Source organism: Pecten maximus, chromosome 14, assembly GCF_902652985.1.
Source record: "Pecten maximus chromosome 14, xPecMax1.1, whole genome shotgun sequence".
Classification (NCBI taxonomy): Eukaryota; Metazoa; Mollusca; class Bivalvia; order Pectinida; family Pectinidae; genus Pecten; species Pecten maximus.
In genome coordinates, this window is record NC_047028.1 from 26,364,712 (window position 1) to 26,384,358 (window position 19,647).

A 19,647-nucleotide genomic window follows, 5' to 3' on the forward strand; every position below is an offset into this window, starting at 1 on the left:
TGTGTTCTAACTTGTGTTTTACAAGAAGGAACCAGGAAACCTTCTGACAGTAGACAGACATCATTACACCTCTATGACGGCGCCATCTCTTCTTTATGTATACAACTAATAAATTAGCAGGAGATCCTTACGTCGGTTATATAAAAGCCCGACCGCAATTTGGATTAGAACAGATGCTTTTCCATCCAATGGTTAAAGATGGCTTTCTTTCATCAGTGGGATTTAAAAGAATCTTTGTTTTAATATTAATGTGTGACCAATATGAGGCACTGCAAAATTTCTTTTCTTTTTCCTTGTTTTCTGTATAAGATCTATTAGGCAGAATTAATTTTGTTTCTTGTTTTCTGTACAAGATCTACCAGGGAGATTGTTTTTTCTTCTATTATCTGTATAAGATCTATGAGGGAGAATTATTTTTTGCCTTCTGTTTTCTGTACAAGATCTATCAGATATAATTTATTCTTTTCTTCTGTTTTCTGTATAAGATCTATCGGGGAGAATTATTTTTTTCTTGTTTTCTGTATTAGATCTATCATGGAGACTCTCATATTGAAGCACTCTTGAAAAGTAGCTACACATTTGAAGATGTCTGGATGGAAGGAAAAGTAAAAGAAAAGGCAAAGAGCATGGGTGCGGGACTCCAATTCCCAGTCCAACCATCCACCGTCTGCTCCGAAAGGGAAACTAAGCCTGTATGACAATGATTGACAGGAACCTAAGAATTCACGACCACATAAAGGTATTGATCAGTTAAAAGAATTAAAGGGAGATAACACTGATCAAAAAATGAAGACAAAATTGTATGTAGCATACATCTTTAAGTCAAATCAACACAAGACAAATGCTGGTTTTATCACGTTTAATTTGGTTTATCCATATCAGTTTGACTGTATCTATCTACAAATTAAGCATTTCTCATTCATATCTCTCAGATACAAAATCAGTGTATACTGAAAATTCTTATATTTTTGTGAGGCTCAAGTTTCGTGGGTTTTTTCCATTCATATCTCTCAGATACAAAATCAGTGTATACTGAAAATTCTTATATTTTTGTGAGGCTCAAGTTTCGTGGGTTTTCATAAAAAATACTATGACTTCATGTTACAAACAAAATCTACCAATATAAAAACTTAAATGTCAAATGTGAACACTTCATTCATGGAAATATGAATTTGTTGTACCCACGAAATCAATGAAAATAAACCTCCACAAAAATTCATGATTTTACAGTATTTATGTATTTCAGGAGATCGGAGGTCTATTTGTTGACAATAACTGATTGACAATCAAAGCATTAAAATACAAAATAACTATAAGTGTAACAGATGACATACGTCAAGCAACTGATTCCAAGTTTACTTTTGTTTAGGGAATAGATATTTTCTTGTTTATATTATTCTTTTTATTGGGACAATTTATACAGCAGGTTGCAATCATACGAATACCAATGTGAGAGGTAAATTGAAACACTTTTCCAATCATAACACACCTGTACATCTGTACATCTGTACATCTGAAGCTGCTAATGGTTTCAAGAAACTCTTATTTTCATTTATGACGGAGATTTTAATATTCCTATCCGAAAATATTTGATTATTGTGTTGGGAGTTAAACTGAAGCTCTGAAACACAATAAACCAACATAGACAACTCTTTTGATATGATAGTCGTTCCACAAGTCGTAATTCACAAAGTACACAATGCTAATGCTGACAGTAAAAATAAAGCCAATTCATTGATAATCAAATCTATGTAAATCAATGTAACCATCGTCTCCCTAAATAACACAGAAAATAAAAGCCGAGATACCGCCTGGTCAGATACCCAAAACACTCTACTCTGTCGATTGAGTACAGAGCTGAGTCTAATGGGTCTCCCACAATTAGAAATCCTTAGCATTATATTATTGATAGTATGTATGATGTGATTATTTCCAGTCCAAATGTTTCATGAATATGATCACTGAAGGAAACCAAATTATGACATCAATTAATAAATCATTATTTGAAATCCGTAAGGTTTAACATATACATGTAGTCTCATATCAATATTTGAAAATAAAATTTGTAAAAATACTAAAGCAAACTCTAGCTGTTGGTACAATGTACTGTGAAAATCTATCCCTTAGTCTAGTTGTGTGTTAAGAAAACAGTGAATTACTTTTGATAAATTGATACTTCATATATTCTTATTAATTAGCAAAATCTTTGAAATAAACATTCTCCTTTGGGTAACAGCACTGAGAAAATATATATATATAGGAAATATATATATATACACGTATATATAGTATATACAAAGGTAGACAACTCATAGTGTCGGTACACGTATATATAGTATATACAAAGGTAGACAACTCCTTTTGAGTTATCAAAATATGAGATCAATTTGGTTAGAACAAAAAGCAGCAGAACCTATCGCCCCCATTTAACATAATAAACTTGTCCATAACAATTGAAGGGTGAGTTTAAGTAGGTTAAACAGGGGATGTGAAATGCATTCTAACAAGGACACATTCAAATTATTAAGGATATACCTCTATATATTTATATATAATATATGAAAAACATTTTGGACTAGATATATTTATTTTAGAAACCTGTCATATATAAATCTAATATTTTAATATTGCAGACATTCTTATTCTCATAAAATCAACAAACACGAAATACAATGATACACACATTCATATCCACCTTCCATAAAAAACACACTTACTCTATACACAATTTATTATGTTATTCAAAATAGTATTATGACATTTCATCTGCTAGCTGTTCTTTCTCGGCATATACATTATAATTTTTCTCCAAGGTCATTGTTTTTTTTATTGCGTTTTGATAATCAGCAAATATAGGATTTCGTCTTTGCTCCACATAACTCACAATTCTTTTACTAAGCAGGAGAAGTACCACACTTCTATAAAGGGAGACAACCCTTTTCACGATACCGGTATTCATAGTGTCGGTACACAGAAAGCAGACAATTGAACACATAGTGATCTCGAAACCTATCAAGGATTATCATCATTTTATATTTATATATATTTCTGACAAAACAGCTTCAATACATTGTACGTCAACAGGCAGGATCACTTCCCATTGTTCGCACAAAGCTCAATATAAAAATCACATGTTCACAAATACAATAACATCAACCATGAACGACATTATGGAAATACACACTGTTATCAAAGACAAGGCATTTGATGATGATGGTTGATACACTGTAGTAAAAACACAGTATCCTTTTGTTCCACAAAGAGACAACTCTTCATCAGCTTGGCTCGTCTCCTTAATAACAAATTCACATTTAACTTAGCACTGAACAATAGTCTTCTTCCCCCTTATATAGAGGCATGGTGAAGTTCAAGCACTCAGAAATGCAGGTCAATTCTGTTATCACAAATGCTTTCTGTTTGACATAAGATCATGAGATTCAGGGCAATTGATTCATTACTAAAGCTTAAAACAATGCCTGTGGCATCACAGCCTGTATTATATCCATTGACTAACAAAGACACAATTTGTCACAAATATCCTTGACAATCAAGAAAAAAACGGTGACCTCCAAATTTTAATCAAGTGTGACCTTGACCAAATTACATCCTGTGTGAGCTTCAACACTTCACATAGTAATTACAAAAATTAAAGCCGGCTCTTTGAACACTTCTGATGTTAAGAGAAAAAACACTGGTTTCCCTCAAGTTCACTAGTAAGAATTAAAGCCAGTTCTTTCAACACTTCTAATGTTAAGAGAAATAACACTGGTTTCACTCAAGTTCACTAGCCAGAAGTGACTTCATCAGTTCCATCTGATAATTACAACATCAAGACTGAATCTACATCGTCCTAGAGGCTGGAGGTGGTGGTTCATCAGCCTCGTAAATTATTCGCAGGTTCATAAAACCAGACCTAAAATAAAAGAAAACACATTGAATACAAAGGGGAGATAACTCACCAGAGTGAAAAGATAAACTTTGTCGTATGAATGCCCTATCTTTAACAATTTTTGTATTGGATATTCATTTGTTCCCATTTGTACTTCTATCATCTTAATTGTCTAGAAATAAGCCTATGCACCAATTCCCAGTAACAATTAATTCCAACTATATGATTTTGCAGTTTAACAGAAATTCCAATACATTAATTGTATTTGAATTTTATTTTAATAAGCCAATCCCCAATCCCCCGACTTTCATTAAGAGATTATGCATTGGCCCCCATGGGCTTATCATAGTACATATAAAGTATAATGAAAGTAAAATTAATTTTCAAAGTGAGAATTTCTTAAACTTTTTACATGAAGTTCTAATCTTCCCAGATGTATAAAATTGTACACCTTTGTACCCACCTTTTCATATAAAGCCAGATGACAGTTCCCAGTAACTCCTTGACAATAATGACGGACAGATAGATGAGGACAATATAGCTAGTATCCGAGATCATCTGTCGGATACTCTTCAGGAAAGCATCCATCTGTACCTCAGCCACTGTGGACTCCGGACCGGAATGTCTGACAAAACCCGACAAATATAACATCATAATTGTGTCCTGTATACTGTAAGCACACATATCTTATAGCGGTAATCTTATTTTAGCAATTTTCGCACTGGAAAAATTTTGCTTAAATTTACAAGCCTTAGTATCGAGAGACCTGTCACCCCTCATACAAGTCTATAATACCTACAATACATACAAGCCTCAGTATTGAGAGACCTGTCACCCCTTATACAAGTCTACAGTACCTACAATACATACAAGCCTTAGTATTGAGAGACCTGTCACCCCTCAAACATGTCTACAGTACCTACAATACATACAAGTTTATAATACCTACAATACATACAAGCCTCAGTATTGAGAGACCTGTCACCCCTTATACAAGTCTACAGTACCTACAATACATACAAGCCTTAGTATTGAGAGACCTGTCACCCCTCATACAAGTCTATAATACCTACAATAAATACAAGCCTTAGTATTGAGAGACCTGTCACCCCTCATACATGTCTACAGTACCTACAATACATACAAGTCTATAATACCTACAATACATACAAGCCTCAGTATTGAGAGACCTGTCACCCCTCATACAAGTCTATAATACCTACAATACATACAAGCCTTAGTATTGAGAGACCTGTCACCCCTCATACATGTCTACAGTACCTACAATACATACAAGTCTACAGTACCTACAATACATACAAGCCTTAGTTTTGAGAGACCTGTCACCCCTTATACAAGTCTACAGTACCTACAATACATACAAGCCTCAGTATTGAGAGACCTGTCACCCCTCATACAAGTCTATAATACCTACAATACATACAAGCCTTAGTATTGAGAGACCTGTCACCCCTCATACAAGTCTACAGTACCTACAATACATACAAGCCTTAGTATTGAGAGACCTGTCACCCCTCATACAAGTCTATAATACCTACAATACATACAAGCCTTAGTATTGAGAGACCTGTCACCCCTCATACAAGTCTACAGTACCTACAATACATACAAGCCTCAGTATTGAGAGACCTGTCACCCCTTATACAAGTCTATAATACCTACAATACATACAAGCCTTAGTATTGAGAGACCTGTCACCCCTTATACAAGTCTATAATACCTACAATACATACAAGCCTCAGTATTGAGAGACCTGTCACCCCTCATACAAGTCTACAGTACCTACAATACATACAAGCCTCAGTATTGAGAGACCTGTCACCCCTTATACAAGTCTATAATACCTACAATACATACAAGCCTTAGTATTGAGAGACCTGTCACCCCTCATACAAGTCTATAATACCTACAATACATACAAGCCTCAGTATTGAGAGACCTGTCACCCCTCATACAAGTCTATAATACCTACAATACATACAAGCCTTAGTTTTGAGAGACCTGTCACCCCTTATACAAGTCTACAGTACCTACAATACATACAAGCCTCAGTATTGAGAGACCTGTTACCCCTCATACAAGTCTACAGTACCTACAATACATACAAGCCTCAGTATTGAGAGACCTGTCACCCCTCATACAAGTCTACAGTACCTACAATACATACAAGCCTCAGTATTGAGAGACCTGTCACCCCTCATACAAGTCTATAATACCTACAATACATACAAGCCTTAGTATTGAGAGACCTGTCACCCCTCATACAAGTCTATAATACCTACAATACATACAAGCCTCAGTATTGAGAGACCTGTCACCCCTCATACAAGTCTATAATACCTACAATACATACAAGCCTTAGTATTGAGAGACCTGTCACCCCTCATACAAGTCTACAGTACCTACAATACATACAAGCCTCAGTATTGAGAGACCTGTCACCCCTCATACAAGTCTATAATACCTACAATACATACAAGCCTCAGTATTGAGAGACCTGTCACCCCTCATACAAGTCTATAATACCTACAATACATACAAGCCTTAGTTTTGAGAGACCTGTCACCCCTTATACAAGTCTACAGTACCTACAATACATACAAGTTTATAATACCTACAATACATACAAGACTTACCCTTCATACAGCTCTGGTTCCACCTGTTGAAAGTGACAGGCTGAGATCTGTATTTCACTGAACCTAGTACTGAGTGGTTTGTTACACTTGGCCTTGACGTCAAGTTGTTGGAGGTATTTACAGTATAACTGACCGTGGGCGTCGCTGAGGACCTGCCACTGTCTCTCGACCATCTTGTACACGTAATGGTGTCGCTGTATGTGTAGATTGACCAACTCCTGATAGGTAGGGTATTCCATCATGTTGATACGCATGGCATGGGTCTTTATACGATTGTTGATGAAGGCTTCGTTCATCTCTAATAGATCATCCTGGTAAAAGAGCAGTGAATGGAAACTGAAGCTCAGGGGACCAAACATAAATCTTTAAGACAGAGTGTGGGCTTATAACAGGACACATGGTTTATACAGACTCCCGAGTCATCAAATTCATGGACTTCTCCAGGACTTTTATGGACACTGATCAAAGTTTGGTGAACTTTTTATAATTACTGAAGTCTTATAGCCTTGTGTCCTGTCACAAACATTTTTTGTAAGTAATGATGTAATCATACAATTATAAACACACTAAATTGGTTGTATGTAATAATGCAAAAAGACTAGACCACTGACATTCTCAAAAATAGTTTTTGTGAAAATTTTAGAAAAATGTTATTGTCTATTTTAGTTTATTTCAACACCAAAGACATGAATTTAAGGACTTTTCAAGGCATTTATGCCAAATTCCAAGACTTTTACAGAAAAGTCTGCTGAGCAGCAATAAATTTGGGTGGGCTTATCACTGTAGGTGGTTGCAATGTGAATTTGTACACGAGATGATGGTTGTGAGAAGGTCTTTAAAGTTTCAATAAAATGGAATCATTTATGAAGTTAGTAGAGCAAGGACATCAAAATTCTATTTATTTATAGTAACAGTGACCTAATTTTGTCCTCAGATAGTTGAAACATGAACTCGTATAAAAGTTTCAATAAAATGGAATCATTTATGAAGTTAGTAGAGCAAGGACACTTAAAAATCTATCTACTGTATTTATAGTATCAGTGACCTAATTTTGTCCTCAGATGGTTGAAACATGAACCCGTATAAAAGTTTCATGACTACTGGTTGAAACATGAACTTGTATAAAACTTTCAAGACTACTGGTTGAAACATAAACTCGTATAAAAGATTCAAGACTACTGGTTGAAACATAAACTCGTATAAAAGATTCAAGACTACTGGTTGAAACATAAGCTCGTATAAGATTCAAGACTACTGGTTGAAACATAAACTGGTATAAAAGTTTCAAGACTATCAAATCATTTATGAAGTCAATAGATCTCCAGAATCCTGTTTGGTTACGTACAAAGGAGCTGTAGAATCCATATCTCACTAAAGTGTATAGTACATTCCTATCTTCCACAATTACTCACTATATTATTGTAATATCCTAGGTAGCTAAACGTTTCTCTGTTGACGAAGTGGAAGGTTGCCACAGACAACACATACATGATGAGACACACCAGGACTGCTGTTATCACCTTGGGGATAAACATACTGGACAGTATCTGTAAAATAGTAAGCATTATTAAATAATTAAATAAAAGATCAAATATAAAATCAAAAGTCATAAAAATTATGTAAAATCTTCATATACATTAAAATTGTGATTTTAAAAGTGTTTATATAAACTTTATTTATTTCTAAACTAGAAAATGTCTGTAAGACATAAATGCCCCCGCTGCCACTTGACACCCTAAAACATACCAGTACTTTGTGAGGATGGCATCAGCAGTTCCTGAGATTAACTAGTTACATTGCATTGGGATGAGACGGGACAGACATTGGTAACACTATATGCCCCCCCCCCCCCCACCCAAATTTCATGGGGGCATAACAATTGTGAAACAAGTTATATCAACTTATATCAACCAGGGTTCGCGGTGGCCGAGTGGTTAAGGTGTCCTGACACTTTATCACTACCCCTCCACCTCTGGTCGCAAGTTCGATTTATCATATTTATTCCATTTTCCTTTTAATAAGTATTTATACAACATGTTGAAAATAATATTAATTAAACTTCCACTTACTTTAAAGAAGAACTCCTTCATTGTATGAAAGAATCCCTTTTTAAACCATTTCTTCCGCTTCTTCATGTATGCCTCACTTTCACTGGGGTGACGAGATCTTGCTGTAATCAAAACAAATCAATAAAATTTATAGGTCTTTATTCAAAAAAATAAGTATAATTTTATGGATAGCTGTCAACTGCATGTATTTGATAGAAAAGTGCAATGTAATATAATGCAGAGGTGCTGCAAATTTATCGAACCGAAAACAAGATTTCAATGCAGTGAATAGAAAGTATCATTCTTATTGGTCAAAACCAAAATCTATCATCATTTATTTAGTGATGACTTAAGATTCTGATGATACAAATTTTAATCAAGTTGATAACTTCTGATATTTCACAGGTAAAAACATACCTGTTTTGTCGCGGATGTCGAGGTAAATCGGGTAGCCGAACAACAAGAGCTGACTGACACCCACGGCCTTTAACATCCGATGAAGAAACCACACCAAGTCTATCATTAACATTACACCAAAGAATATATAATATCCGTTGTAACTTGACTTGGAGATCTGATGAGCGTCGGTCTGGGTCTCGGTTGTGTTTTGTTCATACAGGGGCTTGTTGGAGCCTTGTGGTTGGTTGTTGTAGATCCAGTAGTTATGGCTCTCGAGTGTTTTCTCGTTAGTTGTCCTAATCGTTGGTGATGACCCTGCGGATTGGTCGCTGTTACCTCCCATCACAGTGTCAGCCATACTGAACCTTGGTAAGTGTGGAGTGGGTATCGGCGTGTCTGCCATAGAGAAATATCTCAACATTACAAACACTATCGTATTTGTTCTCAAATACTGTAACCGTGGACATTTACGCAAGGGGAAAATTTACGCTAATTACACAGAGTCCTTTTGAATCCGCAAAAATTTCCCCACACATATTGTTTTAATATCAATTTGCATAATCTCGAACTACAAATGAAGGTGGATCAATCGCGAAAATTAACCCAACGCATATAGTTTACATATCGAAATATTGAAATAACCCCCCTGCGAAAATAACCACATTTACAGTAAGCTCCTTCTTTAGAGCAAAATTTTAGTTTTGAAGTAGTGGAAGGGCTTATTTGTGAATCACATCGAATATTCAGTTTTAAAATTGACGATTCTGTAAAATTATAGTAAGGCCTTATTTGTGGCAGGGTCTTTGAGCATACTTACAAATCTTATTTAAATATAGAATTTGTTGATACATGTATAACCTTATTTCCTAACTTTTATCTGCAAGAAAAATAACTACTCTTGGATCAGGAGTTCATTTACTTCACTATTTAATGATCATGAAAATTTCAAAACTTTTCAATTTATTTTCATGTTAATATTTAGCTGATATTTCAGACCTGCTCATCCATTTAACAGTCATGGGCCATGCACAACGTTTGACTTTCTGATGAAATTTTTTCTATCTTAACAACATGATGAATTCTTTTCTTACTTCTAGGAGTTCACAGCCATGATATTACTGAAATAATTATAAATGCATAAATAAAATTCGAAAACGACAAATTAAATTAAAGTATGAAGTAAAAAAGAAGGAGTATACCTGTTGTTGTATGTAGAAGGTCGTTCTTCAAGCCCATCCAGTCAATGAATGGTTTGGTCGGCAGATTCATCATGTCCCGTAGAATCTTCACTTTACGTCGAAGGAAGTTTGCTCCAGATAGCCACTTGTTCTTCTCGACACTGTCGTAGGTGTCACGGATATCGGAGGAAAAGACTTGCCTCGTATACTTAAGGTAGTTATTGTATCGGTAACTGAAAAAACAAACATTAACATCTTATATCCAAATTAATCCTGTCGGAAATGTTTAGGTTAACTTTTATCTCCATCAGAGAGGATTCATGTTGGCATTTTGTTTCCCTAACTCTAGCAAGTCTAAACTCCGACAAAAAAGTACTCTCTAAGGCCAGATTTTTCTATAAGTGTTAAACATCCCATTATTCCAGTTGTGGCCTACATTTACATGTGAAAAGGGAAGCAATATATGCATTAAAAGAAATCACAAGGCTGCATGAGTTATCTCCCTTTTGAGCTCTGGCATAAGATTACAAGCATTGTATTGTTTTATGAAACCATCTACATCAGAAATCTAATTCATTACATAACAAGCCTATTCTGTTATGGTATACAGCCATGTCATCAATATTGTATGACTTCTGGTTAAAAGTAAAGTTCATTTGTAAATAGAGAAACATGAGGTTACTCTGCAGAAGGTTCATTTGTAAATAGAGAAACATGAGGTTACTCTGCAGAAGATATCCAGACTGTTGTTAAAACTCGGAGAGATCAAGACCCCTACCTGAAGATATCCAGACTGTTGGTAAAACTCGGAGAGATCAAGACCCCTACCTGAAGATATCCAGACTGTTGTTAAAACTCGGAGAGATCAAGACCCCTACCTGAAGATATCCAGACTGTTGGTAAAACTCGGAGAGATCAAGACCCCTACCTGAAGATATCCAGACTGTTGTTAAACTCGGAGAGATCAAGACCCCTACCTGAAGATATCCAGACTGTTGGTAAAACTCGGAGAGATCAAGACCCCTACCTGAAGATATCCAGACTGTTGGTAAAACTCGGAGGGATCGAGACCCCTACCTGAAGAGGCCAGACTGTTGTTAAAACTCAGAGAGATCGAGACCCATACCTGAAGATATCCAGACTGTTGGTAAAACTCGGAGAGATCGAGACTCATACCTGAAGATGGCCAGACTGTTGGTAAAACTCGGAGAGATCAAGACTCATACCTGAAGATGGCCAGACTGTTGGTAAAACTCGGAGAGATCGAGACCCATACCTAAAGATGGCCAGACTGTAGGTAAAACTCCGAGAGATTGAGACTCATACCTAAAGATGGCTAGACTGTTGGTAAAACTCGGAGAGATCGAGACCCGTACCTAAAGATGGCTAGACTGTTGGTAAAACTTGGAGAGATCGAGACCCATACCTGAAGATGGCTAGACTGCTGGTAAAACTTGGAGAGATCGAGACCCATACCTAAAGATGGCTAGACTGTTGGTAAAACTCGGAGAGATCGAGACTCATACCTAAAGATGGCCAGACTATTGGTAAAACTTGGAGAGATCGAGACCCATACCTGAAGATGGCCAGACTGTTGGTAAAACTCACAGAAAACGAGACCCGTACCTAAAGATGGCCAGACTCGGAGAGATCGAGACCCGTACCTAAAGATGGCCAGACTGTTGGTAAAACTCAGAGATCGAGACCCGTACCTAAAGATGGCCAGACTGTTGGTAAAACTCGGAGAGATCGAGACCCATACCTGAAGATGGCCAGACTGTTGGTAAAACTCTGTAACAGCTGTTGGGTGTGGTCTGCCAACAGGTTGTTCAAATTCTCCTGTTCCATCCTCGTCTTCACCTCGCTCTCCATTTCAGCCTTTAACTGGCAAAAGTCGCAAACAAAAATTCAGACTTCACTAAATTGCTTATCTATCAATCGTTAATTGTCACCATCAAAAGTCAGGAGCTTGTAAAATAGCAATTTATATTTCACTAAATTATCTATTACTGTCTTTAATAATCATTATTAAAAGTCCGGAGCTTTTTAACTTGTAAATATGACTTTACCAAATATTTCATTCATTTTTTCACAGTAACATTGCCAAGATGACCTAACAGATTTTTTCAGTGACAGTCTGCCCTTTTGATTATGTATCAGCCTTCAATATTTGAGATTTTGAAATATTTTTGTGTGTGAGGGTCGCATCATTTCATTATCAGTCAAAAAATATTTCATAATGATTTCTTTTAAGTTTATTATTATTATGAATAGTTCAAAAGCCCTGCTAAATCAGTTGTGCTACCATGCATGGGGTCAGGTTATGATATTTCAGTAAGATAACACTACAGAACGGCCGTGGTGTTGCCCACTCACCTGTACACCCCATTTTGTTAAGACCTTTAATCTTTTTTGGATATACATGTATATAACACCATAAATAAAATGTCGGCCATAAATCTATATACCTTAGCGAAATCGTCTGTAATCTTGTGCATTTGCTGTTCACACATGGCCTTTGAACTATTGGCAAGTTGGTTTTGTCGCGTGATCTCTGCCAACAGGTGGCGCTCCATGTGGTCAAGCTCTAGGTGGCTATACGCTGACTTCACTGAACGTTGCTGTTGGTAGTTCTGTAGGAAGGCCGTCGTGTCACTATAAGTGAAATCATAAAAGCAAATGACAGTAACGGATCATAACAATAATATTTTCTTTAGAAACATGTACCTGTACTTTTAACTAAAATACTGAAAAAGTAGTTATTTTTAGCACACGCTTGAAGTACATGATTGAGTTTTAGCATATCATCATATTAACAAATTGTTGTACACAAAATATCACATTTTAGACAAAACTAGCAACACTTTTAAAAAACTGATGTACCATTCTTCATTTAATTTTCTTTAATGGTCTCAAGCTATATTTGTTTCATGGTACAAACTCTGTAGATAGTCGATATATAATATAGAGTAGTGTTACAATTAACCTACGGTTATTTTCGTGGATCCCTTACCAACAAAACATATAAGAGTTAATGTTTTTAGACAACCAATATCCCAAGGTACAAATCTTTGATTATTTTCTTTCATGGTTTTAAGCTATATTACTAGATAGTTTCATGGTACAAACTCTGTAGATATTCTATATACAACACACAGTAGTATTGCAATTCAACCGAAGGTGCTGTAATTATTTCCGTAGATCCTTACCAACAAACGTACACCAGGGAACATTTTTAAATGACAAACACTTGATGTTACACAGTATATAGGGGAAATTGTTGATACCTGTTGACAGCCATGATGATAAGAACAAATACGGTCATAGAAGCCAGCACGGCAAACATAAACTGGAACACCAAGTAGCCGACCATGAGGACGAGATGACACCAGTGGAAACGAAGGACGTCCACACGGGGCTGGTCTGGAGACGAGAGACAGAGAGTTACTATCGTTCATCATAAATGCTCCAAAAGCAATTATTTACAACAGGTTAATCATCAATTTAAGGATCTGTATTGAATTGAACAATCCATGGTAGAGGATTTATACTTTTCTAAAACTGTGTATAGAGGGCATTCAAGGGAGCAAAGAAAAGAGGCCTTATAGGCAGGTGACCTTAAAACAGAGGTTCATATACAAGAAATGTACAAAGAATTATGTTATGCTGGGAACTGAAACATGGCCTATATAATTTTTTTTAAACATAGGTGGTCTTTATAAACAGTTTTTTTGTTAACATAGGTGGTCTGTTTCAATAATACATAGAGGTTTTATAAGATATTTATTATATAGATATGACCTCTATAGATAGGTAGTTGTTATATAGATATGACCTCTACAGACAGGTATTTATTATATAGATATGACCTCTATAGATAGGTATTTACTATACAGATATGACCTCTATAGATAGGTAGTTGTTATATAGATATGACCTCTACAGACAGGTATTTATTATATAGATATGACCTCTACAGACAGGTATTTATTATATAGATATGACCTCTACAGACAGGTATTTATTATATAGATATGACCTCTATAGATAGGTAGTTGTTATAAAGATATTGTGTCTACTGCAGTAGTTACATACTGAATTTGACACAGATGCCGAAGGTAGCGATGAAGATGAGGAGGAGAGTGCCTCCACAAACGGAGGCGATGAAGGGAATGGAGAAGTGTGGTGGAGTGACATCCTCAGTAGCCGTCAGACTCAGCAGCTGACCGCGGGTCACCTCTGTAACAGATAACATGTCATTCTCTTATGACTGTATTACTGCACAAAATAAATAAAGAGACCAACATCAAGATATGAATGAAGTAGAATCTTGCATCTGCATCTAATAACAATTTCAGAAAACCATCAGCTAAATATCTGCACAGTCCTTGCCAAATTTGAATAAAATTTCTCGTAATTATTTTTGAGAATCAAAAATGTGAAGAAAAGCTTTAGCACAAGTTGGCAACTATTGAAAATGGAATACTTGAATTTTTGGCTTATTTGACTCGACAAGACTTGAAATACCACAGATCTTACGTTTAGTTGGTGCTTCTGTGACCTTTGACCTGGGTTTGTAGATGTTGAGATGGTAGGTAGTCACTCGATCCTTAATTGTCACAATAAAATCTTTTTCAAAGTAAGGCTTGTCCCCATTTGGAATCGAGAAAGATATGTTAAACGTTTTGGGGCATTTGATTCCGAGCTCATACTGAAACAGTGGATCGCTGGAATAGTCTGCATCTGAAATATTCAACTTCAGGAAACCTGCCAACGAAAAAAAGGATGAAGATATTTAAATGATAAAGTGTTTGACACACATCATTTAATCTTACATTAATATAAGTAATCAATTGTTGTTTAAAAACATTTGAACAATATGCATGCATGTTGTTAAAGGAGATTAGGTCATTTGATGTTTATCCAGGTAAATAAATCAATTTTACAAATATTCTTGTCATAACTGACACAAAGGGCTTTCAATAAATCTTAAACATTCTCCAATTTTTCTATCATTTTCAGCCGACAAGAATGTAATTCAGATAATATAATTATGTAAATAGAACTCCATCTCACCAGGACACGTCTTGACGGCTCCGTACACATCTACAAGCCAATGAGATGAGTTATGGGTGATGTTGCCATGGAGACGACTGAATACAAGTTCCGTGCTTGGGTAGAGGACGCTAAGGACCGATACATGTTTGTCCACAGCTATGCGAACTCGAGGATGTGTCGTGAAATTTGTGATGATGTAGCTCATATTACCAACGTACACCCCCAACAGGTCGGAAATCGGGTCATACGGGTCCTCTGAACCAATTGCCAGGACGAGGTCATCAAGTGCTTCATCCTCACATGACTTACTCCCTGTTACAATAGATGGGAAAGATTTAAGTATATTACAATATGTAGACTAATTTTAGGTACCAACAAATGGATTTTGACTCAAAGTAGGGAGGAATTTTAATACATGTTTTTTGCAACAAATTTTTCGTGAAAGTAAAAAATTAAAGCATCAAATAAGAATAAAATTTTCAGTATGTGGATATTACCTGGTAAGTGTGAAAAAAAACAGCGATAAAGATTTAAAGTTTTTATGACAAACATATTTCCACATCATTCTCACTTTAATACTTTGCTGTTGGCCACTGTGCAAACTTATATTTATCAGCTCTTTTCAGGTTAAAAATTTTAAATGATGGCAAAAGTGTTCATTTGAAATCATAATCAACAAAATGTTCTTACCAAATATTGAGGATGTCACTTTAAACGGCCACACTGGTCGAGCCAGAGCTGATGACCCAGTGATGTGGGCGTGTTTGACCTTGGCTCCTTCCTCTTTGTACACGCCCACTTTCATTATCCCAGTACTAGGTGTTCCTTGAATAAAATTGGGCATCTTACCAAGCTTCGAGTCGATTTGTATGTTGATAATCTTATCCCTGTAAAAAAAACATAAAATTTAGAGACCTTAAGAAACGAAATTTTGAAATATTAAAGAAATAAATTCATCGGAGACATATTATTACAAAGTCATATAACAAATTTGTGCTCAGGACCTTGGAGATGTAACAAGAAGGTGTTTATATTAAAAAAGGAAATGGAAGTGTATTGTTTGAAACGGGAATGTGATTTATATATCTCTGTAACTGTTGTTACCTTAAAAAAGTTTCTCAAGTAGAGAAAACAGTGATTACAGAATAAAAGTGTGGTTCTACATGACAAAGTTGAAGAAACATTCCCTATATATGTGTCAGTAACAAGTAACCAGAAAGTCGAATATATAGCTGTAAATTTAAATCTGATAAGAAATATACCTGTGATTTGTCTTGCCTGTTGTCATCCATTTATTGTTACCATAGATACTGATATTACTGCGTAGTAACTCCTTGTGGAAATGCATGATGGTATATTCCAACTCGATCAACTTCTGATTGGTTACTGGAGTCACATGACACAGGTAGTCTTCTCCGTTGTTGTAAACGGGTCTGAGACGGAACTCAATCAAATTCCCTTCTTGACATCTGTGTAAAAAGTGATCACCAAGATGTATAGATTTAAAACAATAATGAAATTCAATGCAGTTTACTAATCATGGGAATTTTTTGTGATATTAACTTACAAATTGCAAGGCACATGTTTATGGAGAAATTTGTGATATTAACATACAAATTGCAAGGCACATGTTTATTGTTAATGTTTTTAAGTGAAAAAATGACAGCACTTTTTCATTTCATGAAAAATATGTTTTTGCAAAATAATCTATAAGATCAAAATCTTAGAAATAGATTAGTTAACAGTCCTTCTTCCCGACAAACATTCAGCTGGATTTTCATAAATACTTGAAAGGACAATTAAACTTTCCTTTATAACTTCAAAATTTGACCATGTCTTAGAAAATTTCCACTGATTTTTATCGGCTGTATAGTCGGACGACATCGAAAAGAGACTTGTAACAGATTCCTACCTGACAGTCTGACATCCCCTATCATGGTAGTCCCGACATATGTCTGTACAGTTCTGCTGTATACAGCAGGCGAAACATGTTGGTAACCGTGGAGACCCGCCATCGCCGTCAGACTCCCGCACACCACACTGGCCCAAGTCTTTCATCATGTGACGTGTACAGAGAATTGTACAGTTTAGACAAGCCTCGTTTTCATTATGGCATCTAGAATATAAAACATTTCAAACCAATTCTAATTTTTTTTATATAGGAAAAATATTCTGTATCTATTTTCAAATAACTTTCATCCCCTAGTACTAAATTTCAGTTCTGAAGTATGGGGAGGGAATATATTTGTGAATCATATTTAGGTTACGGTTTTGAAATTGAAGATTCTGTAAAAATTTTATCCACGAATAATTTGTGGATAAGTGGTATTACTGTGTAAACTATTTATCAGAATTTCATGTGATCAAACAAACCTTTGACTTTCAAAAATGTTGAGATAGCGAATATCTTTAACAGTTAATGCTATTCAGTGATTATCTATGAGAATCAATTTGATTTTGCCAAATACACCTCGTTATGCATCTGTTAATGAATTCTGTTTACAAGAAATTAGAAATTCAATTAATAATCTCCTGTTGTGCAATATGTATTTTGTAACATCCTGCATGTACTGGGGCTTGAACCTGCTAACACTCATGCTAAGAGCAGCCAGACTATGTAGCCACTTGGCTAAAGGGAATTTCCTATAAACTTGAACTACAACACTTGTGAAAATGGATGTTTCTGTAGTACAAACCTCACAGATTTTTCCACCCAAGTGTCTTTGCTAGTACCAAACTCGCGCTGGATGGCAAACACACTGCTGACCGGCCCCGGCTCTGAACACAGGATGGAGCCGGAGTCCCGGTGACTTAGATCTGGGTATGATCCGTGTCGCATGTAGGTATCACATGGCTCAATAACTGTGCCGGTCTTTGTCATGTATGTTCTGTACTTCTGATTCTGTAACCAAATGAGGAAATATAAACAAGTACAATTCGAATTGGGGAGTTATCTCCCTTGCTTAGAACTCGCTTAAGAGTGAGTTTTTTTTTATTTCTGTGTTTGTCTAATGTCAGTATACTCAATTGTTTCACTATTCAATGTTCCGCAAAAAATAACCCCATTGAATAACATCCCATCGGAAAAACAAGGAAACCCATAGAATTTAACTACTATAAGGTAATTAGCCCAAGGGATCGATAAAGCCTCTGACTTACTGGGTAGATTTAGTAAATTCTTTCAGGAGAAGAATCTTGCTTAAAACGAGCATTATATAGCTAAAATGAGAATTGTTGTTCCATTTTGAAATGACCATTTTATCAACTTAAGCAGCACTTTTAAAAGCGGTTTAAATAATTTTTTTTGTTAATTTTCTTACCTGGTGTTTCCGATAAAACAGTTCATAATGTGCTGGAACGGGATAGGGGCAATACTGGCGAGTGATCATTGGTTTCCCTGGAAATGACCTCAGGTCATTGTTGTCAGCATGATCGACAGGTTCAAACACAAATGTAGGGTTGAGATGCTTGATGGCCACTTTGATGTAGAATCCAGACCCTGTTTTAGAAACACATTTCTCTCAAAAGATGGCAGATCATGTGACAGCAATGATCAGACAAAGGGCAACACATCATAATCTTTATAGAAATCAATATTATGAAAGCTTGGGCGAAAATCGATGAAGTGTCAGTTTAAAAGCTTTCCCCTATTTGACTTTCATGATTTAAATATATGTGACCTTGACCCATATACTGACCTCTGTGGAAGGTGAATCTGCGTACTTCGCTGAAGTCCGACTGTGTGTATGGCATCTTGGCTTCCTCATCTGTGACCTCCAACTGGTTCTCATAGACAACATTTGCACTGGTCAGTGGCTCACGCAACTCAGACCGATCTGTTTTCGATAAACAAACAAAAGCCACATTTGAAAGAATTTATTTTCAAATTATATTCAAAGCTGATGATAAAGACATTGCTTCAATGATTAACAATCATCAGCACACACGGATTACATTCTTGATATCCACTTTGCTAAGATTTTGTTTGAAGGCAAATCCTGGAATTTCAAAAATGCTGATTATCAGATGAAATTTTTTTTGATTGGTTGTAATCAGAGTATTCTTAATATTTACAAATATGCCCCTGTATACAAATAAGCCCCCCTTCATCATTTTTGCAGAATCATCAATTTTTAAATCGTTAGCTAAAACGGTTCCCAAATAAGGGGGCTAATTTGAGGATAAATATGGTATTTGTTACAGTAAAGGTGATCGTACTTAAAAGTTTAAATCATAAGGTGATGATTTTGAACACATGAAAAGTTTCATGACAGGTGCTTACCCTATATTCTATATATAGTAGCTATAGCAGAGACCTTATTTTTGGACTAAACAAAAGTTGAGATGTTTGTTAATGGCAAAAATGAAGTCTTTGTACAGGAATGTCTTTGGGGACACAACAATACAAGCAGATCATC

General features: G+C 35.8%; 1 protein-coding gene across 1 annotated transcript in view; it reads right to left on the bottom strand.

Moving 5' to 3' along the window:
* Positions 1-844: 844 nt before the first annotated feature.
* The window catches only part of LOC117343012, a 77,218-nt gene continuing 58,415 nt past the window's right edge, over positions 845-19,647 (bottom strand). Inside the window, 19 exon segments of the mRNA XM_033905337.1 lie at positions 845-3,913; positions 4,353-4,514; positions 6,547-6,857; positions 7,959-8,093; positions 8,616-8,716; positions 9,012-9,389; positions 10,193-10,404; positions 11,934-12,055; positions 12,640-12,826; positions 13,459-13,594; positions 14,267-14,410; positions 14,711-14,938; positions 15,248-15,541; positions 15,920-16,116; positions 16,492-16,698; positions 17,142-17,345; positions 17,926-18,131; positions 18,550-18,728; positions 18,928-19,065. Coding sequence (XP_033761228.1) covers positions 3,841-3,913; positions 4,353-4,514; positions 6,547-6,857; positions 7,959-8,093; positions 8,616-8,716; positions 9,012-9,389; positions 10,193-10,404; positions 11,934-12,055; positions 12,640-12,826; positions 13,459-13,594; positions 14,267-14,410; positions 14,711-14,938; positions 15,248-15,541; positions 15,920-16,116; positions 16,492-16,698; positions 17,142-17,345; positions 17,926-18,131; positions 18,550-18,728; positions 18,928-19,065 — 3,614 coding nt within the window. The 3' untranslated portion in view covers positions 845-3,840.